We start from the raw sequence: 26,879 nt of genomic DNA, 5'->3' as shown, positions 1-26,879 counted from the left end.
TCTGCCATTGTGCTCCTGACTCAACTATCTCATGCCCAACTCCTCATAAGGACCAGCTCCAGTCCCTGATTGGCTGACCGACCAGTTTGGCAATACATGACGCGTTTCCTGCCGTAAAGCAGATTTTTTCCACGAAAATTCGCCTCCGGTGGCAGAAGCTTATTGCAAAGATTGCAAAGCCACTAAGTAACCTATGTAAACGCTGATCGTCTGATTTTACTGTGGCCACTACCCTGTGCAACCCACATTATTTTCATCATGATATATTTAGGAAAAGATGCTGTCTGTTGCCTCTTTAAGGCAGGGACTGGCCAATCATAACGTAGCATCAGGCCGTCAACAACTCAGCTGTGCTCCATTGACTCTAAATACAGTCGTTTCAGATTTCCTTCATCTTCAGGCTGGTTTTGTGGATTTGGAGCTAAATGTTGTGCCTGGGGCACGTCGTGTGTTAATGACACTCGTTACCTTGAGAGGTTGGAAAAAGATATACGTTTCTTCCCTGTTCCAAAACCAAAATCAAACCCGCTGCTTTTGCTTTGTAATGATTATGAAACAAAGACTGACCCTGCTGTACAGGAACCAGTGAAGGGAAGCAGGGAAACTTTGCTCAGATTCAACCAGAATAGAAAGAAACTGCATGAAAAAATACTATAAAAATGAAAGAGCAGCTTTTAGAAGTGGTAGTTATGTGCAGAAATGTGCACTGTCAGAAGTTCACAGTATGAAGTATCATAAGAGTGTGTGATGTTCTGACTGTGTTGAATCATTAGTTGTGGGATGCGCTGCTGAAGGTGGAATGCTCTCTTGAGGAGGTTTCATCCGGGTGGAGGCTGAGCCTGAGAAAAGACCTGAAGAAGAGGATTTCCAAGGTCAGTGACCGCTTATGGATTAAAATGATTTGTCTTGTTTTAGTTACACCTGAAGTTTAATCCCAGAACAGCAGAGATTACAGAAATCTGTTTTCCTCGCAGGCTGGTGAGGAGGACAAAGTCCTGCTCTGCTGTCTCGACTCATCCTTGGCAGCTATAAGGAGAAGTGATGATGATGTACAGACCTGTTTCGACGAGCTGTGTCACTCTGCTATCAAGACAATCTGCCAGGTACGGTGAATATTGATGCATGCTCGTCCAGGCGATCCAGTCGTGTCCCATCATGCTAGTCTCAGTCACCGCTGGCCAAGACACTTTGATAGCATTTATCTCTTTAATAAGATCCTCATCCAGATGTTCAGCTGTACTTAATCCTCTCACCAAGCAGGTCAGACCCCTTGCATTAAATAAATGATGGCACGTTTATGTTTCTAGAGAGGGCAGGAGGGAGACCTGATGCGGACTCTCAGCTCTAAGGTGAAGGACCTCCCTGATGTTGTCTTGTCTGCTGTTGTCGTTGAGTCAGCGACACGATTCAGAGACAACTCTGTAGTCCAGCTGCTCGATCCGCAGTCCGCCATGAACCACCTGCTGTCTCACAGTACTTCATTTCATCATTTATTTCATTCATTTCCTTTATATATATTTTAATCTTATTTCCTCAGTGCTGTTAAAGTTTTCTAATGGTCACAGTGTCATCGTTTGGCCCAGGTGACTGGAAGTCGATCCAGGTGGATGACGCTGCCGGTCAGGTCGTCCACAGCTGTCTGACTGCGCTGCACTCTCTGGTGGAGTCTCTGCTTCAGGGACATGTGCTCCTGGGACACCTACAGAGCTGCCTGAAATATAGGGAGCAGTTTAAGAGACTTCACCTGCAGTGTATGAACCTTGACATCACAAAAAATCTTCCATGATCACTACATATAATTTCTCCTTTAATTGATAATAGCTGCATTGTTTCTTCAACAGACAAGAAAAACAACAAATCTGAGGCGGTTCTTGTCGATGCAGATTTTGTTCTGTCTCAGAGAGAGAAGGACCTGAACTCTTTCATGCAGAGGAGACAGCAGATGGACACACTGATTAAGATGATGGCAAAGGTTACGGAAAGCATCACAGGTCAGTGTAACTAAAATAAGACAAGGTCAGAACCTAGTGTATGGTCGGACCATGTATGCAGCGCAGGGGGGCTTTGAATTTGAAACAGGAAGTTGGTATAAAGATATTTAATGATTTTTGGCTGGATTGTGGCATGCAAGGCCAGACCTACAAACACAAGTCCGTCACCAAGTGAGTGAATGAGTGAGTGATGACGTCAGTTCTGTGTAACTGTATAGTGTGGTGCAGGGATGACATATTTTTGTAGGCCAGCCAGAAGGTTAGCATCGCCTGGTTCCCCTGACAAAACGCTACTGAGATTTTCCCATCAGATATTGGTTGGGCCCCCGGCACCCCTGCACTGTCTATAGTTACACCCCATTGTCATGTCATTGCTATTCTTCATTGTCATAAAGAATTGTAAAAACTCAAGTTTGCCAGCATGGTTTCAGTCTATTTTCCTTGGCTAACTTGTGGAGACGTCCACATATAATCTAATCTAATGTAGCAGTAACGTTGGACAACCAACTAGCTAGCTAACGCTGTCTGCTTATCAACTCCTTGATCATAGCAGAAAGTAGTAACTTTCACGACTGTTCATTTCAGAAAGGCCCCCGCTTTTAAGTGTCTTATAAAAGGCAGTTGCAGTTTATCAACTGCACTGAACATACCTCTTTGTGGTAGTGTAATTCGTTCATAGCCTTATGTTCGCTTTTTACTTTTGGCGATTACATTTACATTTTAAAAATGATAAAAGTGGTTTGTTTTTTTGAATATTATTTTGCTGGACAAACATGTAATTACCAGAAACATTTGTTTGCCACAGAACTTATTTTCTGCAAAAATCAAAAATTTGGATGAGAAAATCCCAGTGGCGTTTTTTTGAGGGAACCAGGCGATGCTAACCTCTGTGCTGGCCTACAACAATACATCATCCCTGCACCACTTCATACAAAAACACAGGACTGTTAGCGCCTATTCATTTTGACAGAGCAACAGCCAATGGGGAAACGTCAACATTTACGTCTTCACCCGCTCCGACCAGTAGCGTTAACTTCATCGCTCACTCACTTGGTGACGGACAGACTGCCGTGTTTGTAGGTCTGGCCTTGCATGCTGCGATCCAGCCAAAAGTAATGAAGTACCTTTATATCAACTTGAATGACTTTAAGTTAGAGGACTTTTACAGAGAGTTTGGTGATGTATTGTGGTGGTTTCTATAGTAACATGGTTCTTGTTTAACCAGTTCCTGAGATGTCGACTCTGGAGGAGCAGCACAGCGCAGACCTCCAGACCGTGAGCCTGAACAAACTGGTGCTCGTTCAGTCCTTTGATGCAGAGGGGAAGCTGGGGAAGACGGGCCCCTCTCAGGTCCTCTGGTATAAGATCAGTATGAACGCTCTGAAAATGGCCAGTGAGATGCACAAACTGCATCACAGCAACCTGATTCTGTCCTCCTGGGTCCAGGGGGCTGCATCTTTGGCCTCATCGAGGCAACCCTTCTTAGCTCCCGTTCAAGTCACCCTAACGCAGGTCTGTGAAAACATCTGGAGGCCGCTGCTGACAGAGTTCTGCCAGTTTGGCGTCAGCATTGCAAATGCAAACATCACTTTCAGGCAGCTCGATCAGGTTCTGGTGGAGTCTGGTGACCAGGGAGACGGGAAACTACTGAAGAAGGAGCTGAGTGTGATGTCACAGACGCTTTGTGAGTCAGGACGGTTCAAGCCTGAGGAGGACTGGGTGGAGCTGAGGCTGGGTCAGATCCAGGAGTACCGACAGCTCCACGAGGCTGCAGCTGCAGCCAGCGCAGTGCTGAGAATCGCTGAGAAAATGAGGCTTTCTGGGAACTTCACGGAAATTGACACTCTGAGCCAACTGGTAATGGTCTTAAGATCTGACTTTAAATTCTAATTACAGTATTTACAGAGGAATTGAGCTGCAGCATGCTCGTCAGAAGAAAGCATACTTTTGTTATTCTTGTATTCTTAACAATTTTTATTCATAATATTCATAACATAAGAGATTAATATTTAGTATTTTACTATCAGTATATGTAAAGGAGTTGTATGTGACATTCAGAGCATTAATACAGCAGCAAATGTTAGCTATAATGGAGTAAAGGCTTCCTGAGCAGAGGATAAACTCGCGCTCCCTGCTGCCACTCCAGCTTCTCTGCTCTTTGTTGTGGCAGACGGTCGGGCAGTGTTGTGGATGCATAAAGAGAACTGGATACAGCGTTGGAGGCGGGGCCTGCTCATTCCTATGAAAGTTGCTCAGTGGTGCATAAAGCCAAATAAATTCAAGTGCCGCATATAAAATTACCGTCTCCACGAGGTCAGGCACTGGGTCCTGCTGTTGTCTTTTTCTGTGCCAGCTTTCAAGAGTGCGACGGCAAGTTGCTCAACAAGCACCGTATCACAGCCTATTTACCAGCAGGGCTGCTCTTCATCCAGGAGCTGTTTGTGTGTCGGCCTGTTGTCTGTGGGACAGATGTAAAGCTCTGGCAGCTCTGCACTAACATGATCAACTCCTCCATATTTATCACAGACTGATATTTAGGGAGGAAGGGAAAGATATCTGCCATCTGTGATTAGTTGGTCCTCATCTCATGACATGCGGTACGCTTTGCTGCGTTCCAAAAGTTCAACTCAGTTTATAAATTGGCGCTTGGGAACGCGTGTGCAGTGCAATGGTGTCACTCTGGTGTTTGAACACGCCTGTAGCACGTCTGCTGGGGGCCTGGGTGGCTCGTGCATTTGAACCCACTGCGTGTATCTCACCAGCTAGCACACTTTCGCTAGCCGTTTGCTAGCATGCTCTCTTGTAACATTAGCGGTTGTGTCAGTACAACTAGAGATATCGCTGTCAGCAGAATTCAAACGTCTCCTTCCACAGAGCAAAACCTACGGGAGCGTATTGCATTCACTTCACAAATAAAAAAAAAAAATCTGTTTTACTGAGTAATTTTTTCTGTTTTTCGTGGTAATTTTTTCTGTTTTTCGGAGTTTTTTCTGTTTTTCGTGGTAATTTTTTCTGTTTTTCGGAGTATTTTTTTTCTGTTTTTCGTGGTAATTTTTTCTGTTTTTCGGAGTATTTTTTTTCTGTTTTTCGGAGTAATTTTTTCTGTTTTTCATGGTAATTTTTTCTGTTTTTCGGAGTATTTTTTTTCTGTTTTTCGAGGTAATTTTTTCTGTTTTTCTGAGTATTTTTTTCTGAGTTAAGAGAGCAATAGAACATGTCATGTTTGCTTCAATTATATTGAGCTCCTGTACAAAATTACCACGAAAAACAGAAGAAAAAAATTACTCTGAAAAACAGAAAAAATTACTCAATAAAACAGATGTTTTTTATTTGTCAAGTGAATGCAATATGCTTCCGTACAAAACAACAGACCGTCATGCAACACTTCTTCCAAAGCATCGTAAGATGGGGTGACTTATACAGGATTAGTGCACCGTCACCAAAACAACCACCACCTCCTGTGCTGGTGTCGGGGACACATCAGCATGCATTAGCATTTACGCTACAAGATATGTGGTCAGATGTGTCCTAGACCACCTCGGCAAGTGGTTGGAGTGATCAGATAACAATACACTTGTATTTATCGCTGTCCACTTGTGATCAGATCCCCAGGATGCATCTTAATACCAGGTATAAACAGACTCACAGATATGTCCTGAATGTCGCTTACAGCTTCTTAAAATATAAAATATGAGTGAAAAGCAGGAGGTGAAAACTGCTGTCCAGCAGAAGCAAAGCATGTATTTGAATGTCTAACTCTTGAATGATGTATGCGGCTGTTTATCAGGAAGAAGAGACATTTAAGCAGAGGACCCTGGGGTCCCTCAGTGATGACCTGTTGCGTGCCAAACAGCAACTCTCCACAGTCACAAAGCAGCACACCGCCTGCCTGGAAGAGTTTCTAGCGAGCCAAACTCTGGTCAGCTGGGTCAGAGAGAACCTAAAGGGTGAGGGAAAGAATCTCCACATTAAATAAAAAACATAAACTGCCTTCATTTTTGCAGACGATGCCTTCATGCTCTCTTTTTTATCACCTCAACAGACATGAGCGATGTGAAGGTGTATGTCGACCTGGCTTCCATATCTGCTGGAGAGAACGACAGAGAGATCGACCAGGTGGCCTGTTTCCATGACGCAGTGATGGGCTACGCTCCTCTGCTCTACTCCCTGTCCCCCCGAGCTGGATTTGAGGGCTTCATGAGGTGTGCTCAGCAGGTGTGGGACACCCAAAACAGAGATGAGAAGCTGCCAGACAAACTGGTATGGACCTCTGCCTTATTTATTAAGCAGAACATAAAGCTATGTTACTCTGGTAAAGTGATGGTGATGCCACTGGATTTGTTTTCCAGAGAGAGTCGACTCGCCTGCTGAGCTGGTTGAAAGAAATGAAGGAGACTCATGGCTCTGTGGAGCAGTCCTCTCTGTCCCTGGCTTCTTCTATTAATGCTCATGGAGTTTATCACATAGGATGGTCTGATCTCAACACGGAGAAGGTAGGTGGAAAAACTTCTATTATAATATATGTCAGAGATGAGGCACAGATGACTGAATCCATGTAACTTATTGGACTTGTTTGCAGAGATGTCTACAAAACATGGTGCAGGTCACAGTGAAAATGGGACGAGAGGAGAAGAGCTACAAGCTTGAAGACCTGCTGGAGCTGCAGAACAAACTCATGCTCATGTCGTCTAAAGGGGAGCACGGCAGAGAGCAAGTCAACAGGTTCACTGAGGTCAGTCAGCAGTTTTTGATTTAATGCTGATGTTTTTCTGCACAATGTACACTGGAAAGAGGTTATTTAAATCAGTGGTTCCCAACTGGTGGGTCATGGGTCCATTCTGAATCTGGGGTTACACCATAGATGTAGTAAGAGACCTGGATACAGCGTTTGCGTCGGGGCTTCATTCATTCTTCTGAAAGTTGCTCAGTGGCGCAACAAGTCAAAATGGTTCAACTGCCGTGTCTAAAATTACTCAGATGATTGGGCAGTGCACCTGCATTGTGCAAACCATTGCACAGATGTACCAGAGACTTCCGCCAGCCAAGCCGCCTAATTCCAGTTTAGCGTTCCGCTAACTTGAAATGGGATACATTTATTCAACTGTGCGTCCCTTCTGGACTTTTCAAATGTTGTTGGACCAAATGGATTAAAACTCAATATTGAAAGGAGTTTTATCCCCAGGTTGTGACAATCAAGAAAATGTATACATTGATTTACAAATGTCTTTTTTTCCAATGTAAGTCAATGGGAAAAAGTCTTTTTGGATGGCAGGGCATCACCTGAGAGGCCACTATAAAAATTGGCTTCAAAGCCTGACACATTTCCTGGGGGCCTGATTACGCCACAGTTACTTAACTCAACCAACCATTGTCACTGTGGTAGTGACTTGTCAATGGACGGCACCCACCTGTCACTCAACGAGGCCACACTCTAATTATGCATAACTTTAAACCTTAGTATCTCCTTAGCGGTGAGTTATATAAAAATCCAGCCCCTGTACATGTTTATTTCTGCTGTAAAGTTTTAATATGGGGGTCTATGGGGATTGACTCACTCTTGGAGCCAGCCTCAAGTGGCCATTAGAGGAACTGCAGGTTTTGGGCACTTCCACATTGCCTTCATTTTTCAGGCTGAGGTTGTTGTTTGAATAAAACCAAAACTGTACTGAAAAAGCCCTGGAGATTTTAGGGCAGTGAAAGAGTCACATAACTGTGAATGTGAGTCACCATGACTGGCACCTTTCATGTCTTTATCCTACATATAATCACCTGATCCATTGTTCCAGAAAAATTTACTTCAACTTAAACCAATAGAAGCCAAAGATTTCAGCTTTAAGCCCAAAGTTTGTGGTTGAAATTATCTTCTAAGATTAACTGAATGAATCTCAACACCTCTGTCCACATGCTCTGTAGGTCTTTGAAGGAGTTCAGAGACTGGGCACCATCCTTCTCCAGATGCAAACATCTGGCAACATGCTCTTCAGGGAATGGCGTGCTGAGGTCGAGTGCTGCCCACAACAGCAGCCGTGCATCAAAGCCAAATTCTTATCCCTGCAGGGTAAGGAGATGACGTACTACGGCGAGGTGACTGAGCAGCTCCAGAAGCTGTGTAACTCCATGGACAGCTGCCAAAAGGAATGGCGCTCCTTCATCAGTGAGATGCGCTCCGCCTTCAACTTGCTGAACCACTACACCTCAGAGCAGATGGTGTACCTGTGCCAATGGATACACAAAGTGTGTCAACGGCAGGTGGCAGTTCCTCCACAGCTGTGGCATCTGCTTTGCCCCATAAAGCCTCAGTGCACTCTAACTGATGTGAGAGTTGCTTACATTAATGCAGCAAGTATGACCTCAAACCAAGACGAACTGGAAGATGTTGAGTTTGATGATGAAGATCAGTCTGTGTTAACACCAGCTTTACGGGGACACACTGAAGAGGACGTGGAAGAGGCTCACGATTTGATGGAGTTCTCATCAGAGGATGAAGATGATGGCGCCATGAAATGTGATGATGATGCTGCAGAGAGCTCTCTACTCAAGAAGTGTGATGAGGACAGTCTTGAAGATCTCTGGTGTAGATTCAAGAACAACATGCCGCAGTACCTCAACGAATACTTGGACATCTCGTCTCTGGGCCACTTCCTCTCGTGCCTCTCTGAAATGAACCAGCAACACATGATCAGGAACCTTCCACCGGTTCTTCAGGAGGGAAAGCCCAATCTTGTGGTTTGTCCCAGTGCAGAAGTTTTTACCACCGTCCTGTCTTTTTACATGCAGAGTCCAGAGCAGCCTCTGCCGTCTACTGATGAGGTTCTAGTCTGCAGGGAGGAAACCACAGAGGAGGAGGTGGAGATCTTTCTCCGCAGAGCTCTCAGCCAAGGCAAACAAAACTGGCAGAAGATATACTCTCTTGTCAATCCGGGGCTGCTGGGATATGATGTCAGTGTGGCTTTGGGGGAGCTGTTCGAGGGTCTTGAGAGAAGTGCCAACCCGCATTATCGCTTGATAATAGTCAGCCCGGTTGTGCACCAACACAGATATGTGCCCTCTTTCTTCAGCAATGACAAAGTACAGGCTGGTGTGGGTCTAACACCAGAGACTGCCAGAAAATATCTACATGACCACTTCTCGCAAAACACGTTTCCACAAAACCCTGTCGCACAGATTTCTCCTGATCAGCTCTCAGTGTGGATGGTGTCGTCTGTGCGCCCTGCAGTTGGTAAGAGTAACCCTAACTGGCATGCAATTATAAAGATGCTTTTACAACATATTAACTCTTATGCTATCACATAAAAACCCGTGATCATTTACACATAGGGGCTTTCAGGGACAAAATTCAAATTGATTTATGGATATCTTTACTAACAGAGTACATTTTTTTGTCTGTCAACAGGGAAATCCCTTTATGTGGATCGTTTGTTTGAGAAGTTCCAGCAGAAATCTCCCAGAGCAAAACATATCAGGATCAGACTGATTGAGCCATGCGTTGATATCAACTCCCTGATTAAGAGTCTATCAGAGAGACTTGCACCCTTGAGAGAGCATGACCCGGTTCTCCTTCACATTGACACCGCTGGAGTAAGTGTGCAAGCATTTTATCTCTGCAGATCACTTGTTGGTTGTGTCTGTCTTCTTATTCACTTTTGTTACCTGACAGGTTCGTTCAGGTCTGGAGGAGCTTCTGTTCCATCTCTTGGTTCTGGGCTGTTTGAGCGACAGCCATGGCATGCTGTGGAGAAGGAACGCAGCTCACTTGATCACTGTTGAGGTCCTAAGAGCAAATACGTCCCCTCACATCCAGCTAAAACAGGTATTAACTTCTTTCTCAGATAACTGTCTGTCATTTTATTGTACAAATGCCAAACCTAAGACAAGAAGAGGAACATTCATTGAAAGAATGACTTTATATTTGATTATCTACACTGACCTTTTTTGTATTGACTCTCTGAATTCAATTCCTTAAAGGCCCAGTGTTTAGGATTAAGGGGAATATATTTGCAGAAATGGAATGTAATATGTTTTCTTTAGTGTATAATCACCTGAAAATAACAATCACTGTGTCTTTGTTATCTCAGAATGAGCCGTTTATATCTTCATAGGGAGCAGGTCCTCATCTAGGGAGCTGCCAGGTTGCACTGTCATGTTTCTACAGCCTTGAATGGACAAACCAAACACTGGTTCTAGATAGGGATATTTGTGTTTTCGTATAGGCCACCTTAGTTAGAAGCCCCTCCGCATAACACATTGTCACGCCGACCTAGTCACATATCGACGTTTGGCGATGGACTTATGCTTTGAGATATGACGTCCAAGGTACCCTGGGTGTGTTGGTTGCTGGCGTTCTGGGACCCCGTGTCAAATTCAGCCTGTTACCTGCGTTGTCTTTTTTCAAAATACACTCCAGTTTTCACAGGAAATGTACAGTTTCTTTCAAAATAACCTTTTTACATTTTTTTTCCTTCAAAAACACACACGTGGTTGGGTTCAGGAAAAAAGAACAGGGTTTGACTTTACAGTCACACAGTAAGTGAACACCGGCCTTCCAGGTAAAGGTCGGTGGTTGTTGGACCCATCCATCCGCCCTAGTCAGTTTGGCCACCTTAACTTTAGTTGTCTTCCCACCACGTTTCCCCCAGATGCAGTTGAGCTTGCCACGTTTCATGCTGATATGAAAGGACGGCTTTTTCATCGGTGTCTATCACTAGAAGTCACTGACCAAGCTCTAGTTTTTGACAACTTTGGAGTGAAACTGGGTTGCTCCACAATGAGAGTGACAGAAAAACACTGTTTTTTTTTTTACGTGAAACTGTTTTATTTAAAGTTTTTACCGGTTTAAATCACCTGATGAGTCTGCTTTGTAGAGGAAGAGACCTCTGCGTATAATTTAGCTCACAGTAAAAACCTCCTGAATGTCTGAAGAGAAATGAGGTGAGCACACATTCGGTTATCCATGAAAAAAAGTTAGCTCACATTAGCAGTCTACACTGATGGGTAATGTGTTTTTACCGGTTGTAATTACCTGGTTCGTTTCTTCTGGAGAGGAAGAGACCTCTGAGGCTAATATGGCTCATGCTAAAAACCTCCTGATCATTGAACACTGAAGGATTTCTTACCGGGAAAAGTTTCAGCTAGTTGCACTCTGCAATCCTCACCACTAGACGCCACTAAATATCACTAAATCTTTCACACTGCTCCTTTAAATCTTAAAATATCCCCTAATTTGCAAGCATTTCTTAAATTAATAACAGTTTGGTTTTGGAGCTTTGAAAGATTCAAATTCAGGGATTCTGCCCCTTTTTGAATGTAAAGCAAAATTACAAAAATGACCTTAGGCTGCAATTGATTTCATGAATCTATGTGTTTAATTTGCTCACACAGATGAGGCTTGGACTTCTTGACATTCTGCCTACCATCCATTGCAGACCTCCAAAAGAGGTGAAGCAGCTGTTGGCCAGTAGAGCGGGGTTGACAAAAAAGACCTTTGATCCACTCATGGATGAGCAGGAGTTTTGCAGCGAGGGGATTCAAAGACCCTATCAGTACTTGAAGCTCTACAGAGGGAATCAGAATCTGGATCGTTTTATGTACCAGGAAGGATCCAGAATGGGGGATCCTGCCGATTGTGTCAATCACTTTCTGTTATACTGTGGAATGCAAGATCCATCCTGGGCTGAGCTGAAGAACTTCTCCTGGTTCCTCAATGTGCAGCTGAAAGACTGCGAGAACTCAGTTTTCTGTGATCCAGATTTTCTGGCCAACCAGCTGCCTGGTTTCAAGGGCTTCATTGTGAAGTTCATGATTCTAATGGCGAGAGATTTTGCCACGCCATCACTGAACACATCTGATGAAAGTCCCAGGCTGCAATTTGAGAACAGTTTAGAGGATGACCTTCTCGCCCGTCTGACAATTCGTAAACACTGGGAAAATGAGTCTCATCCATACATTTTCTTCAATGCAGACCGATTCTCAATGTCTTTCCTCGGCTTTAATGTGAGGACAAGTCAAAGGGGAAATACAATCAGTGCAGTTGATCCTCACAGTGGCAAGGTCCTGATTGAAGATGTGATGTCGCAAAACCTTTTTCAAGGTTTGGAACGGCAACAGATCTGTCTCACCGAAGACTTTGATCAGCTGCCTCGCTCAGACAAAATCAAAAGGATTTCTTGTGTTGTCGGTGCAGAGAGAGGAATGACGGACAGACGCTTTGATCCAGACCCAACGTATGAGCTCACTGCTGACAATGTGATGAAGATGTTGGCCATACACATGAGATTCCGCTGTGGAATTCCAGTTGTCATCATGGGAGAGACCGGCTGTGGAAAAACCCGATTGGTCCGTTTCCTTTGTGCTCTGCAGAGGGAGGAAAAACGAGTGGAGAACATGGTGCTTGTCAAGGTACATGGTGGAACAACAGCAGAGATGATCTACAGAAAGGTGAGGGAGGCAGAGATACTTGCTAAGAAGAATCATAAACTGCACAAGCTAGACACCATTTTGTTCTTTGATGAAGGCAACACTACAGAGGCCATTTTTGCCATCAAGGAAATCCTGTGTGACCGATCAATGAAAGGGGAACCCCTGCAGGCAGGCAGTGGCTTGAAGATAATAGCTGCTTGCAATCCTTACAGGAAGCACTCACCTGAAATGGTGGAACGCTTGGAACGTGCAGGTTTAGGATACAGGGTGAAGGCAGATGAAACAGAAGACCGCCTTGGCAAAGTCCCTCTGAGGCAGCTGGTGTACAGAGTTCATCCTCTGCCTCCAAGCATGGCTTCTTTGGTGTGGGACTTTGGTCAGTTGAGTGATTCAACTGAACTTTCCTACATCAAACAGATTGTCCAGAAGCAAGTTGACGACCATCGTTTGCCAGTGATCTGCAAGGACATTATTTCACGTGTGCTGGCAGCCTCCCAGAGATACATGCGAAGTCGGAAAAACGAGTGCAGTTTTGTGAGTCTCAGAGATGTGGAGAGGTCAATGAAAGTGCTAGTTTGGTTTTACCGGCATAGCGAAGACCTTTTCAACAACTGCTCTTGTCTCAGTGCAGCTCAGAAAACACAGAAGTGCTTGATTCTTTCAGTTGGAGTCTGCTACTACCCGTCTCTGGTGGCCAAAGAGCAGTACCTCTTCGAAATTTGTCAATACTTTCCAGAACCTCTCAGCTCTCCAGCAGCACTGCAGGAAGAGATTTCATCCTGTCAAGACTTGTTCCTTCAGAACATACAGACGAGGGAGACCATAGCCAAAAATATTGCACTCAAGGAGAATGTGTTTCTCATGGTGGTTTGCATTGAGCTTAGGATCCCACTCTTTCTGGTTGGCAAACCAGGCAGCTCCAAGTCGCTGGCTAAAACAGTGGTTGCTGATGCCATGCAGGGCCAGAACTCCCACTGTGAACTATTCAAGAAACTCAAGCAAGTTCATATGGTCTCCTTCCAGTGCAGTCCTCACTCAAGTCCAGAGGGCATCATAGGGACATTCAGGAACTGCGCCCGTTTCCAGAAGGACAAAAACATGGACGAGTATGTGTCAGTGGTGGTGCTTGATGAGATAGGGCTAGCAGAGGATTCTCCTCAGATGCCCCTGAAGACCCTTCATCCTCTCTTGGAGGATGGTTGCATTGACACTGACAAGCCAGATCCACACATGAAGGTTGGCTTTGTTGGCATTTCCAACTGGGCTCTTGACCCAGCAAAGATGAACAGAGGAATATTTGTGTCAAGATGGGATCCAAGTGAGGATGAACTTGTGGAAACTGCCAAGGGAATTTGTTCATCCTCCAAACAAATTCTCCTGAAAATCAAACACCTGTTCCCATCCTTGGCAAAGGCCTTCCTGAGTATCTGTAATGAGACCACAAAGAATCAGTTCTTTGGACTAAGGGATTATTATAGCCTAGTCAAAATGCTCTTTGCCGTTGTCAAATCAACCGATCAAGAGCCAGATGGCAGACAGCTGGTAGAGGCCATCTTGCGTAACTTCAGCGGACAGCCAGAGGGTTTTGACCCTGTCTCGTTTTTCCAAGAGGTCCTCCAAAACGTAATGGAAATTCAAAGACCAAGCACTTTGCAAATGGTGAAAAAGAATCTTGACTACGACACCAACCACGAGAGCCGTTACCTCCTCTTGCTGACCACCAACAATGCAGCACTCCACATCCTTGAGCAGCAAATCTTTGCCAAAGGAGACTATCCCCCGCCTGAAATAGTCTTTGGCTCAGGATTCCCAAAGGACCAGGAATATGCCCAAATCTGCCGCAATGTTAACCGGGTGAAAACATGCATGGAGACTGGACGCACTGTCATCCTCCTCAACATGCAAAATCTTTACGAAAGCCTGTACGATGCCTTGAATCAGTACTATGTCTACCTCAGTAAGCAGCAATACGTTGATCTTGGTCTCGGCTCCCACAGAGTCAAATGTCGTGTCCATCCAAACTTCAGGCTAGTGGTAGTGGAGGACCAGAAGAAGGTCTATGAGCACTTTCCCATGCCACTCATCAACAGGCTTGAAAAACACAAGGTGGATAGGAGTACCGACCTGGAACCATGGCAACTCAGGGTTCTCCACAAACTTAAGGAGTGGGTGAAGGAATTCTCCGGTGAGGCCTCAGAGGACTTCAAGCTGTCTGACATTTTTGTCGGCTACCATGGCGATGCCTGTGCCAGCGCTCTTCTGCAAGCACTAGAAAGGAGAGGACAAAAAGCTGAAGACAGTGCAGTAAGACAACAGAAGGAAAAAGATGACCTGATGGAAGAAGATGAACCAGACGCAACACCTGAATCAAACTCCAGGGAACAGGAAGAGATAACTGATAAGGAGGACGATCAGTTAGGTGATGCAATGGACATAGAGATTGTCAAAACAAAACAAGAAATTGAGCCGATGGAAAAGAATGATGATGAATCCACTCAGGAATGTGATGACGAGACCAAAGTGATGCCTGAGAGCGAAGAATTGATGGAGACAGAAAACGCTGTTGGGTTTGCTGCAGAAAATGAGGAGGAAGAAGTCTTTGATTTAGCAAAACATCTCTTGTTGAACTGTGCCACCCCTGACGCTGTCATGAGGCTCAAATATTCAGATTTAGTCAACCAGGAGAAGGAGAAACTCCAGAGAATGTACTTCCAGCAGCAGCATCACCACTGTCTCCGAGACTTCCTGCAAGATTGCCTGAACAAGCATCAGGAGTCCAGCAAGTTCCTAGAGGTAGGCCACAAACTACTGATTCAATTTTGTTTTCACCATGTCTTTACAATCTTTACAAATTGTAGACGTCACTTTGGGCTTTTTGGTTTTGCACAGATAACCACTTTCTCCAGCTTGCTGACCAGATTGGATGTGAAGGTTGTAGCTCATGCCTTAGGACTGCATACGGACAGGATCCTCCTGCTCTCACTTCACCAGTTTGACACTGAGGTTTCCTTCTGCAACAAGATACGGTACTAAATGTTCAGATAACAGCAGCATGGGTTTTTAAATTTCATATTCATGCCTCAGTGCTGGCGATAACAGGTCGGAGGCATTGTGTTTCCATGTTGTCTGTCTGTCCGTCCATTCTCTCATGAATGCGATATCTCAAGAACACCTTGAGGGAATTTCCTCAAATTTGGCACAAATGTCCTCTTGGACTCAAAGATGAACTGATTAGATTTTGGTGGATAAATGTTAAGGTCACTGTGACCTTGCATCCCAGCTGGTATTCTAATGTTTGTTCACTGTTGAAACAACGTCATACACCATGGTTGAATCACTGTTGAATTAAGTTTTGATTTTGAAAGATGAATCAATGTTGATTTTGCAGTGCTGTTTGATAAACTTTAGATGTTGTTTCCAAATTGTTTAAACGTTGAAACAAATTTTAATGTTGATTCACGAGAATTTTATTAACTTTTTTAACTTTCAGTGTTGTTTTAATGCTGAAACTACAACTGAAATAATTTCAACCACATTTCAATGTTGAAGGTCAGTTGAATGCCAGCTAGGATGCATGTTATTCATGTGAACGCAATATCACAAGAACACCTTGAGGGAGTTTTTTCAACTTTTGACACAAACGGCGCTGATTCTAGTTCTCTTTTAATCTGTCATCTTGCTCTCCTCTCTGTGTCAGAGGCTTCCTTCAAGGTGCTGGCCACTCTCTTGACATCCTGTTAATCCAGATGGACCTTGAGGAGTCCCACTGCAGCGATGAGCTCATAGCATCAGCAAAGTATGATTCAATGAAACGCGGCTCTCTGCAAGTTTAATGGGAAATTAAACACATTACAGGTGTTTCAGATGTATTTACGATTCCATCTGCATCCAGATACTGCACCATGAACTACCTGATGTCACTGGAGGATCAGACCTGTTGGGTAATTTTCATCGTGAAGGTTTCCAGGATTCCAAGTCAGTCTCAGTACATCGGTTTCCAGGGAGGTGAGTTATAAGTGGAATATGATCATTACTGCAGTTATTTGTTGACATGACATATGACAGGATCAAATCCATGTTTTGTCTCTCATATCAAAGGAGTCTGGCACTCGGTGCACATTGACGACCTGAGGGATTCACAGGACATGAGCCTGAACCTGTTGGTTTTCTGTGGAACTCTCATCAGCAACCTGCTCAATCCTACACTGTCAGGTAGCAACTGTTCATCTTCAGGGTGTTGTGTTACAGATGGCAAAGAAAGTGGTTTCATTGTTCTCAAGGCAATTTTTTTATACTATAAAATAAACAGTATTCTTGATCTGTAATAGAAAACCATGAAGATGGAGAAATGGTGAGGAATAGACAACTCTCTCAGATAGATACAAATGTAAGTTTAATAATATAATATACCTTATGTTCCTTTATATGCATTAGTGTGAAACAAATCTTAGTTTTTACTTTAAATGTGATCATGTTTGTGTACAGGGAAATAGAGCCCACCTCCACAGCCTATCCTTAGTGAGATCATGTATCCAGAAAGCTGTGGGTTTGCTAAGAGACCCTGATGACGTGACATCGCGAAGCATGCAGCGGATGCACATCCTTCTGACTCTTCTGGGAAGTGGTCAAGCGCATGTAGCAGGTAAATCTGATCATCTGAAATTTTAGTTTGTATATTAAAATTGTTGATTGTATCTTCAGAGGTCTGACATGGTTTGTTGATCACTTTCTTTGTGAATTATGATGTTCTCCTTTTTATCTCCTAGAAGCCAACATCTGAGTCTGATCAGAGCAAATACATTCTGTCTGTCTTGTTGCATCTCTGATTGGTTTCTGACAGACGCCAACTCTATACTTTATTAAAGGTCACTTTCAGGAGGTGTTGTTGAGAAGACTGGCGGAGGCCTTGGCACAGAGAGAAGAAATGATGGGCTCTCCGAAGGAGTGGGTGAACAGAGAAGCCAAGAAACGGCAGGCTCTGCAGGAGGGGGGGACTCTGAGGTAGAGTTACTTTGCAGATTAACTTGAAAACCTTGAAATAAAGATCAGGTAACTGGACAAGGAACAAGTGAATCGTTTCCGTTTCTCCAGAATCTTCACTATTTTATCTCAGAATTTCAGTATGTGCATTTACACTTTATGTGCACTCTTCAAGTGCTTTCTCATTTCTAGCAGAGACTCTTGATTAACTGAGACGGCTCACTTTAGATTCATTTCCTGCATCTGTGTCACGTGAGTTTTACCACTGCCCCGCCCCTTTAGGAGACTAGTCGCAGGTCCAAAATCTATTCGTTCCGATGGGAGAAGCGAACGTGACGGATTCTTTCGCCTCAGAGTCACCCAAGTAAATATTGGACTAATATTGGAAGCCAAATACCTTCCCAAAATTACGCTTAAATGGCGTTTTTAGAAAGACACTTTAGGAGAAAATTTGGCAGAACTTCTGGCAACACAGAATCTCTTTTCCCTCTTGGTGCTGAACCAGCGGTCTGGTTTCACTGTGGTCCTGCCAACGTCACTTTCTGAACCAGATAAACAGATATTTAAATAGACTTATACATGAAACCATAAAGTGTAAGTTAAAACCGAAATAAAACTTGTATTTCTTTGCTTAGTAAGACTGTTACTGATATTATTTAACTGTTTCTTAAGGAGGAAAAGAGAACACTATTACACTGATTTGATCTTGTCCATCCATCCATCCATTTTCATTCGCTTATTCGAGGCTGGGTCGCGGGGACGTCCCTCTCCCCAGTGATGCTTTCCAGCTCCTCCTGAAGGATCCCGAGGTGTTCCCAGGCCAGACGAGATATTTAATCCTTCCAGCCTGTTCTGGGTCTGCCCCGGGGCCTCCTAACTTTGGGACGTACCTTGAACACCCCTTTCGACACAAAGGAGTAACGACTCTTCTCTGAGGTCCCTCCAGATGTCCGAGATCTTTACCCTATCTCTAAGGCTTAGCCCAGCCACCCCACAAAGGAAACTCATTTCGGCCGCTTGTATCCACAATCTCATTCTTTCAGTCACTGTCCAGAGGGTCAGGGATATGATCTTGTGCTGGGTTGATATCAGATAATAAGATAAAAAGTTCACAACACTTTCAAATGGAAGTAAGCATCCCACTGACGCAGCTTGTAATGTGATGTTTTTCTTTTGTGTCTTAAACTGATAGACACACCCTGTGGCGATGTCTTCAGTCCACCGTTACTCCAATCTTGGCCAACATGTTGGAAGTCATGGACAGGTATGCAAGTCTGGACCTGCTCTCTGACAACAGGCTCAGCCAAGGTCTGATCAAGCTGTGGTTGGACATCCTGGCAGATTCACAGATTTTAGGCCTGACACCTCACCAGAACCCAAGGTACTGTGGATTAACTTCTTCTGTATAACTCCCACACTCAATTTAAACAACAAAAGGCATCATTTGTCCTTTTATAATTTCTAGTGAGTCCGACCAGGAGGTGCTTGTGCATCACTACTTCATGCTGGATGGAGTAGAACAACCCTGCGCTGCTCCGTTCAGCTGGCTCATCACAATGCACCTTGAAAGCTTGTGGGAAGAGTCAGAGTTTATGCCAGGTTTGTCTTCATCTATGACTGTTTAGATAATCTCCACTCTACTAGTATAAACCTGTGAACATATAAAGTGTATATAGTGTGGGTATAAATGTTTTTTTGGCTCTTATGTCTGATCCGCAGTAACAAAAGAGGACGGCACAGGGAGGATTCTCCAGTTTGTGAGCACCTTCGCCAGCAGCAGGCTGAACAGTCACTTACAGAACCTCTCACACGAGGAGAGATCAGAGTACAGCCATCACTATCTGCAAGACTTCCTGCTGCTCTCTCTGAAGATCAACTCAAAGGATCAGCTAAGGGTACAGATGTTGTTATGTTTCGCACATTTAGGTGAAACGTACTTTGGGAACAGCCGGTATTAGCCTAAACCTTTTACACATGCTGTGTTCAGGTGTCCACCAGGGCCTTGCAGGGCTGTGTGACCGAGCTTCAGACGTCCATGGGTGTCGTCACTGAGCTCTCTCCTGCTTGGATAATGGCTGCTGCCAAACATTATGCCCCCAGACTGGACACTCTCTGCCACATATTTCTGCTGCATCCGCAGTTAGCCACCGTATTTCATCAGGGGTTAAAGACGGAGCCCCAAGAAATGGTGAGAACAATCTTTTGGAATTGCTAAACCGTGACTATTGACACATGAAGTGGTTTGGAACAGGGATGTCATGAGAACCGAGTTGCTTCAAATTCTGTAAAAGGTGACGTTACTCATTTTCCTCCAGTACCATAGGTTTTGGGGATGCAATTCCTCCAGACCTGACGTGGCTGCGTATACACCTACACAGTGTTGGGAAGGTTATTTTTCTATCAGCAATATTTTTATGCAATTTACAGGATTGGAGTTTACACGATATATATATACAACATGTTTGAAACTTAACAAAGCATATACATGACAAGGAACAAAGCACAACATCCAATCAAAATCCTCCCCATTCCCACTAACCCCAAATTTGGCATTCAACTCCACTGCTATGCTGATGACATCCAGCTCTATCTATCCACTGGGCCTACTTCCAGGCTTCTCCCCAGTTCCCTCTCTGACTGCTTATTTGTTGGATATTAAATCTCTCCAACTTAACAGATATAGAACTGCGGTTCTTCTTATAGGTACTAAATCTACTTTGCATACTACACTACTACTGCATAGCTTCTCTCTGATCATGGACAAGTCCAAAGTCCGTCCGTCCCCTCAGGTGAAGAGTCTGGGTGTCATTCTGGACAGTACACTGTCCTTTGAGGCCCACATCGGGAATGTTGCTTGGTCTGCATACTTTTATCTACATAATATTGATAATCTTCACCCATCACTTACACCTCAGAGTGCCGCTATCGTTCACTCTTTGGTTATATCACGTATTGATTATTCCGTCCAGTTCCGTTGGTCCAGAATTCAGCTGCCCGTATCATAACCAGGACCCTCACCTTTTCATAAAATTCTGATCAGACAATTGCTGGGTTTTTTTTGTTTTGTTGTGTCTTGTAAGATGTCCGTGAGTGCTTTGAAAGGCGCCTACAAATAAAATGTCTGAGTCACAAATTGAGTAGAGTATCTTCTCAAGATAAAGACAGGACATAATGTCCCTCAGTTACTGGGCATGGGTAGACAGGGCAGCACCCCTCTATCTGATTTGAACCGCCCATCTGGCCAGCAGAGAGGCGAAAGACAGTGTACGGTGATGGATTGAAGTCAGGTGTACATCATCTTCTCCGGTGGCGCTAAAGGGGTCAAAGACATAGGGGGTTGGGTTGCAGGTCAGAGTTGAGGATTGAGGAAAAGGTTTTGGGAGACATTCCTGTCAACCTTTGCCGCACTGTGAGATTAGTGATGATGTAAAATGCTAAACATCAGCATAGTCCTAACCATCCTACAGTTGTTAACATGCTAACTGTAATGTTAATCAGTTGTTACCATTTGGCAGGTGGAGGACATTCAAGTTCTCGGTGTCTGTGTCGAGCAGACCAAACTACTGACTGTGACATCGCTGCAGGAGTGTAAGGCCTTTGTGAGAAGGGTGGAGTTTCTGCAGCCGTGTTTGGACAGACTATTTGGTCAGAAATACAAAACCCTCTGCAGCCCCAGCTGTCTGCAACATCTGGACTCCATCAGGTGAGTCTGGGTGCAGACAGCAAGAAGATAATAGTTTAATCTAAAAACAGGTTAATTTATAGCTTCATTTGTCCTGTCAGGTCTCTGTGGCGGGGGATGCTGGTCGTCACATCCTTCATCCAGCACGTCCTTTTTAAAGTTAAACGTGACGACTCGAGATTGAAAGAACTGGCTCTCAAACACTGCAACCTTCACCTGAACGTAAGTACCAAGGATCTACTGTTTGTATTTTCAGCTTGGTAAGACGGTTTCCTCTCAGGAATGATTTAGCTGAGCTGGTGAGCCTCCTGCGGTCTCATTTATAAACATGGCGTACACACAAATCTATATTTAGATCTATAAAAACAGACTCAATGGTAGAAACTTTTTGGAGATAGGAAATTGGTGATGCAGATGGTGCAGTGGAAGCCTGAATGTAGAAATTGTTTTTTGGTGCATACCATTTTGGCTTTTGTTCGTATGTACATTTTTAGTATGGATCCTACGCATTGTTTTATAAATGAGACCTCAGATCCTGACGCATCTGACGCATGTATCTCAGGTGAGGTGTCCTTCCACCAGTATAAAAGCTGAAACAACATTTGCAGTAGAAATAAAATACGACTCAGGAAGGACTGGATTTCTTACTAAGACCAGGAAACAGCCACAGATTTTGCCCCAGAATTCTGCCGTTTGGCATGGAGATAAAGTGTGTGTGTCGTAGGCAACACTGGACAAGTGACAAGTGTTTGTGAGACTGTGTGTGTGAATGCCCAAACGCGTGGATGCATGTGTGTACGTTGTCACAGCTATTGCAATTTTTTTTCTTATTTCCTTCCAGCTGATTCAGGGCTCACCTGATGTAGGGAGTGTGGAAACACTGCAGCAGCTGATCCGGATCCTCAATTCTTTTCACGAGGAGTGTATCAGCAGAGATCTGAGGTCAGGATCTTTTTTTACTATTTATATCCAGTGTTTCAGTTGGTGTTTCAGTTTAAGGCAATGTCTGGACTTATTACTTACAGAAACATCTCACCATAACTCTTTAAAGCAACCAAATCATTTTACAGTTCAACACAATGTTAATGATATTAACTATAAAATAACTCCAAAAAATAGTGTTGTATTTCTTGATGTTTTCTTACAGGTTTGGCATCTCCTGCCCAGTTTGCCTGTCGGAGCTCACACAGCCGTCAGTCCTGCCCTGCCAGCATGTCGTCTGTCTGCCGTGTCTCCAACGCTCGATTCAGCCAGACAAACGCTCTTGTCCTAAGTGCAGGACAGACCTGCCGGCCGACTTCAAGCCAACTGTTTCTCACACTCACAAGTGAGTTCAGAAGAATGTTTCCATTAAATGCTTTCTAGTACAACAGTTTGTGAAACAAAGAAAAAGCAGCTGAAGTGTTGTCTAATTAGCTTTCTAATACCTTTTCTTTTCTTGGTTCAGGGCAGCTCTCCAGCAGCAGGCAGCGATCAGGGACTGCTGTAACTCCTTCTTCCTGGAGGTGGTGTCCAGGTTCTGTCTGTCAGAGGGGCAGAGACCTGCAGAGGGAGTAGTGGAGCTGCTCTTCTCCATCCTCGTCTCTGCCAACGGTCAGTGAGACGATAAGTCATACCAACCAGATAACTGAAGATGCTGTGGTAAAGCGACGTTCACCCCTTTTATTGTTATGTGTGATGCAGGAGACGTGTACAGGACCAGACAGCTCACTCCCTTCCTGGAGTGTGTGGATAACAGTCCAGTGGTGCGATCAGTGCTGCCAAAGCTGCTGCTGCAGTACAGGTGAGAACATGAACGATCTAGGGAGCACGAGGGGAGGAGGTACTCAAACTGTCTGCTCATTTAGAAGCAGTAACACCACATTAGGAAAATAGAAAAAGTAGAGTATACTTTTCTTCTTTTGTTCCAGAAATACTGACATTTAAAAAGTAGAAGAACGGAAACGTGAAAATGAAAATTGAACCCTGTTGGATGTAAAATCTCATTTGTCCAATTTCCAATTTTTGCATTTTCACAGTCTCAGATCAGTTAAAGGAGCGCATGCTTCTCTACCTTAATATGAAAATGTACATATTGTAACTCAGCCCGGTCTCACACACAGGGCATCAAAATACACCACTTGTGTCCCCGGTGTCTTTAGCGGCTATATGAGATGCACCAGGCTCTCAACAAACTCCAATGTAATCCCATCAGCAACATACTACATGTTCAGAGCAACGGATGTAGTTTTAAAAAAGCTGCTTAGGGTGGATGGGTCCAACAAGAACAGGACTTTGATCCAGAAGACAAGTGTTTGTGTCCTCTGTGAAACTAAGAGTCAACGTTGAGTTATTTTGTCACGTCAGTTGTGAGATGACTCACGTGACCACACTTCATTTGGAGCGATGGTCCCAAAAAGAGCAAATATCCAGTGAGCCAAAATGCCTTGTTGATGCCAGAGGTCAGAGGAGAATGGCCAGACTGGTTCAAGGTGAAAGATAGGCAACAGGAAGTCAAATAAGCACTGGTTCCAACCAAGGTGTGCAGAAGAGCATCTCTGAAGCAACAACACCTTGTCCAACCTTGAAGCAGATGGGCTACAGCAGCAGAAGACCACACCAGGTGCCACTCCTGTCAGCTAACAACAGGAAACTGAGGCTACAATTCACACGGGTTTTCTCACCAAAACTGGACAATAGAAGATTGGAAAAACCACATTCAGATGGAAGCATGGATCCATCCTGCCTTGTATCAACGCTTCAGGCTGCTGCTGGTGGTGTAATGGTGTGGGGGAGATTTTCTTAGTACCAACTGAGCATGGTTTAAACACCACAGCCTACCTGAGTATTGTTGCTGAGCGTGTCCATCCCTTTATGACCACAGTGTACCCATCTTCTGATGGCTACTTCCAGCAGGATAACGCACCATGTCACAAAGCTCACATCATCTCAAACATGACAATGAGTTCACTGTACTCCAATGGCCTCCACAGTCACCAGATCTCAGTCCAATAGAGCACCTTTGGGGTGTGCTGGAACGGGAGATTCTCATCATGGATCAACTGTGTGATGTCATCATGTCAATATGGACCAACATCTCTGAGGAATGTTTCCAGCACCTTGTTGAATCTATGCCATGAAGAATTAAAAAGGGGGTCCAACCTGGTACCAGCAAGGTGTACCTAATAAGGAGTACTTTTTAGGAATACGTATACCCCAGTGTCCACATATGACAAGTAGACGAGATGACGTTGCGTAACTACAGTAACATTTATCTAGAAACTGTATGAGTGTAAATGTTTGTGTATCTGTCAGTTTTGAGCAGGTGAAGACTTACATTCAGACGTACCTGAAGAAACTGGAGGAGAATCTTCTAACCAGAGAAGACCGAACTGAACTCTACCTGCTGTTTGTCAACTGCTTCCAGGTGAAAGACACAAATCTTCACCTGTCCGTTTGTCCTTCATCCTCAGAGTGATGATTATTGTTATGATCCTGATACATTTTTGATGGTAATCTGTACAGGTCCTGTTTCTAACCTGCCTTTCCCAGAGTACTGACTGCGTTTTTTTTTTACTGTAGATTCTCTGTGAAACATTTAAACATGATCGAATGCCATCATTAATAACATGTTTTTTATTTTTCTCAGGACTCTCTGCTGTGTTCAGAAGCGAGAGAAGTGAAACAGAGCGCAGAACAACAAAGGCAGGCAGAGATCAGATTCCTGAGCAGGATCGCCAGGAAACAAACTTCAGACAGACGAGAAGACCCGGCAGAGTTCCTGCTCAACATCGCCCAGCTGAGGATATGTCTATACACCGCCGCCCAGCTGCTGGAGAGAGCAGCAGCTCAAGGTGTGTGATGCTGAGCTTCATTACTGAACACATTGTTTAATCACACACTGACTAAAATGACGCATCAACATGTCATCAGATGCTCTGTGGTTTTATGAAAAAGGATCATATGTTTCTTTCTGAACTGCAGGCAGACCTAAAGACGTGGAGGCTCAGTACCTGCAGCAGGTGAGGGCGGTGTGTGAGTACTGCGGGAATAACTGGCACAGGGTTTACCTGCTTCGAGCACTCCACAGACTCTCAGGTGTGGACTGCATACTGTCCCTGATGAACAACCCCACCTGGAGATGGGTCTTCCCCGCAGAGCTCCTCCGACTTCAGGTAAGATGCCTCACAGAAACACAGGACAGCCGGAGTTATAAAACAAGAAAGTTGTTTTCTCTTTGTCATCATGATACTTTATTTGTCGTCACAAGAGAGAAAACGATCTGAGGTTTGTTCTCATGGGAGAAAAATCAAAAGTAAGTCATTGTGTATTTGGCCTGAAAGCCTCTGTTGTTTATTAAATAGCGATGATGTGAAGGTGATGAAGGAGACTCCGCTGACACCATCTTGCTTGTATATAGAAAAGGTTTATTACAAGAAGTACAGCATCAAATCAAGCATCTAGATTGCCTGAGACAGTGTTCGAAGCCAATATGAACTGCTCTGAATATCAGCTCCAAATACCATGTTGTTTTGAGGAACTTTGAGACAAAATGTGACAAGTGACAGAGAGACAATCTAGATGGAATCCAACCTTTCATCTTACTTATCTATCCTTGATCTGGGCCTTACTAAAGTCTCGACCTGGGCCCCTAACTGATCATAACAAACCCTGTCATCACATAACATGTGGCACGTCAGATACTACAGCTCACTGCTTCCTGAGAGCATTTTGTGGTTATAAGAAAAACCTAAATATTTTCTCAAGTGAATGCATTTTGCTCCTGTAGAAAACCAACACTGACATATTATTTTTCTTCTCAAAGAGGATGACTCTAACGAACGTGGACCAGCTCCTCTGCTGTGGGACGCCATATCGAGCTGTGAGAGACGCCGTGGCCAACGTTCTGCTGAAGAACACACCTGACACCTTCATGACACAAATACAGGTCAGAGAGACTCCAGAGCTGAGAGAATAAGACATTCAGTTAATTCAGTTTATGTACAGAGTGCATTGTTTAGACATACAGCAGAAGAGAGAAGGCAAATTAAATATCCTGCCTGGCCGGTGTGTCAGTACCAGTAACAAATTGTTATATATGTTATATGTTATGTATATTATATATGTATTCCTCTCTGACGTCTCTGTGGTTTGATTTTCTCTGCAGAAGCTGAAAGGTTCTCAGATCAGTCTCGTGGCCCTCGCCTTGTTCAAACAGGTCACCTGCCGCTACAAATCACCTGACGTCAACATGCATCTCTCCCCGCAGGTCACTCACCTTACTCATGTCTAATGTAAATTATGTCTGTTGTTAATTCCCTCTTTAACATGTTAGCTCTGTGTGAACATACAGGACTTGGCACAACTGCAGGGGCTCCTGAAAAACATCAAGTCAAAGGAGTTCAGAGAGTTCTGCACTGCGCTTCTGTCAAACCAGATCGGAGGACCAGGTTCAGGTCTCCGCATCAGCCCGGACCTCTCACCTCAGAGACAAACTCTGCTGGAGCTGCTGGTCCATCTGGACTCTGTGATCCTCAGTGGGAATCCTCTGCTGGTTCCTCTTCATCAGATCGCCTCCCAGCCGCAGAACGTCACAGTAAGACTTCTCTTATCAGGCTCTTCATGATGTCTCCTACTTAAAGGGGCACTACACTGATTTTAGTTTGCGCTTCGTGGTTCGTACTCGTCAACCTGTGAAACCAGTTGGATGTCTTTAGTGGCTCTGGATAGTTCAAATGATGTCATGGTGATATCATCAGGGCCTGTGTGATAAACAATACATTTTTTTAAAGGACGTAACATCAACTTTGAGTAAAGGATTAATGGATTAG

The 26,879-nt window shown here is 44.2% G+C and overlaps 1 protein-coding gene across 3 annotated transcripts in view; it reads left to right on the top strand.

Annotated features, from left to right (window-relative positions):
- rnf213b (ring finger protein 213b) overlaps positions 1–26,879 on the top strand; it is a 528,456-nt gene that overhangs the window by 490,101 nt on the left and 11,476 nt on the right. For all 3 annotated transcript variants that reach the window (XM_050059312.1, XM_050059310.1, XM_050059309.1), the window contains exons 13-49: positions 774–872; positions 975–1,103; positions 1,308–1,473; positions 1,584–1,751; positions 1,842–1,991; positions 3,217–3,848; positions 5,779–5,938; positions 6,034–6,251; positions 6,341–6,484; positions 6,571–6,723; positions 7,905–9,210; positions 9,385–9,569; positions 9,649–9,801; positions 11,370–15,200; positions 15,297–15,433; positions 16,105–16,203; positions 16,300–16,412; positions 16,506–16,619; positions 16,736–16,794; positions 16,893–17,049; positions 17,273–17,408; positions 18,580–18,768; positions 18,853–18,986; positions 19,107–19,282; positions 19,375–19,575; positions 20,903–21,090; positions 21,171–21,291; positions 21,911–22,011; positions 22,217–22,396; positions 22,517–22,662; positions 22,753–22,852; positions 24,364–24,475; positions 24,698–24,902; positions 25,033–25,223; positions 25,874–25,996; positions 26,216–26,317; positions 26,402–26,644. In XM_050059312.1, the coding sequence (XP_049915269.1) occupies positions 774–872; positions 975–1,103; positions 1,308–1,473; positions 1,584–1,751; positions 1,842–1,991; positions 3,217–3,848; positions 5,779–5,938; positions 6,034–6,251; positions 6,341–6,484; positions 6,571–6,723; positions 7,905–9,210; positions 9,385–9,569; positions 9,649–9,801; positions 11,370–15,200; positions 15,297–15,433; positions 16,105–16,203; positions 16,300–16,412; positions 16,506–16,619; positions 16,736–16,794; positions 16,893–17,049; positions 17,273–17,408; positions 18,580–18,768; positions 18,853–18,986; positions 19,107–19,282; positions 19,375–19,575; positions 20,903–21,090; positions 21,171–21,291; positions 21,911–22,011; positions 22,217–22,396; positions 22,517–22,662; positions 22,753–22,852; positions 24,364–24,475; positions 24,698–24,902; positions 25,033–25,223; positions 25,874–25,996; positions 26,216–26,317; positions 26,402–26,644 (10,821 nt within the window). The remainder of the gene's footprint in view (positions 1–773; positions 873–974; positions 1,104–1,307; positions 1,474–1,583; positions 1,752–1,841; positions 1,992–3,216; positions 3,849–5,778; positions 5,939–6,033; positions 6,252–6,340; positions 6,485–6,570; positions 6,724–7,904; positions 9,211–9,384; positions 9,570–9,648; positions 9,802–11,369; positions 15,201–15,296; positions 15,434–16,104; positions 16,204–16,299; positions 16,413–16,505; positions 16,620–16,735; positions 16,795–16,892; positions 17,050–17,272; positions 17,409–18,579; positions 18,769–18,852; positions 18,987–19,106; positions 19,283–19,374; positions 19,576–20,902; positions 21,091–21,170; positions 21,292–21,910; positions 22,012–22,216; positions 22,397–22,516; positions 22,663–22,752; positions 22,853–24,363; positions 24,476–24,697; positions 24,903–25,032; positions 25,224–25,873; positions 25,997–26,215; positions 26,318–26,401; positions 26,645–26,879) is intronic.

Source organism: Epinephelus moara, chromosome 13, assembly GCF_006386435.1.
Source record: "Epinephelus moara isolate mb chromosome 13, YSFRI_EMoa_1.0, whole genome shotgun sequence".
Taxonomy (NCBI): Eukaryota; Metazoa; Chordata; class Actinopteri; order Perciformes; family Serranidae; genus Epinephelus; species Epinephelus moara.
Note: the sequence above shows the minus strand (reverse complement) of the source record. Positions and strands in the feature narration are given on the sequence as shown.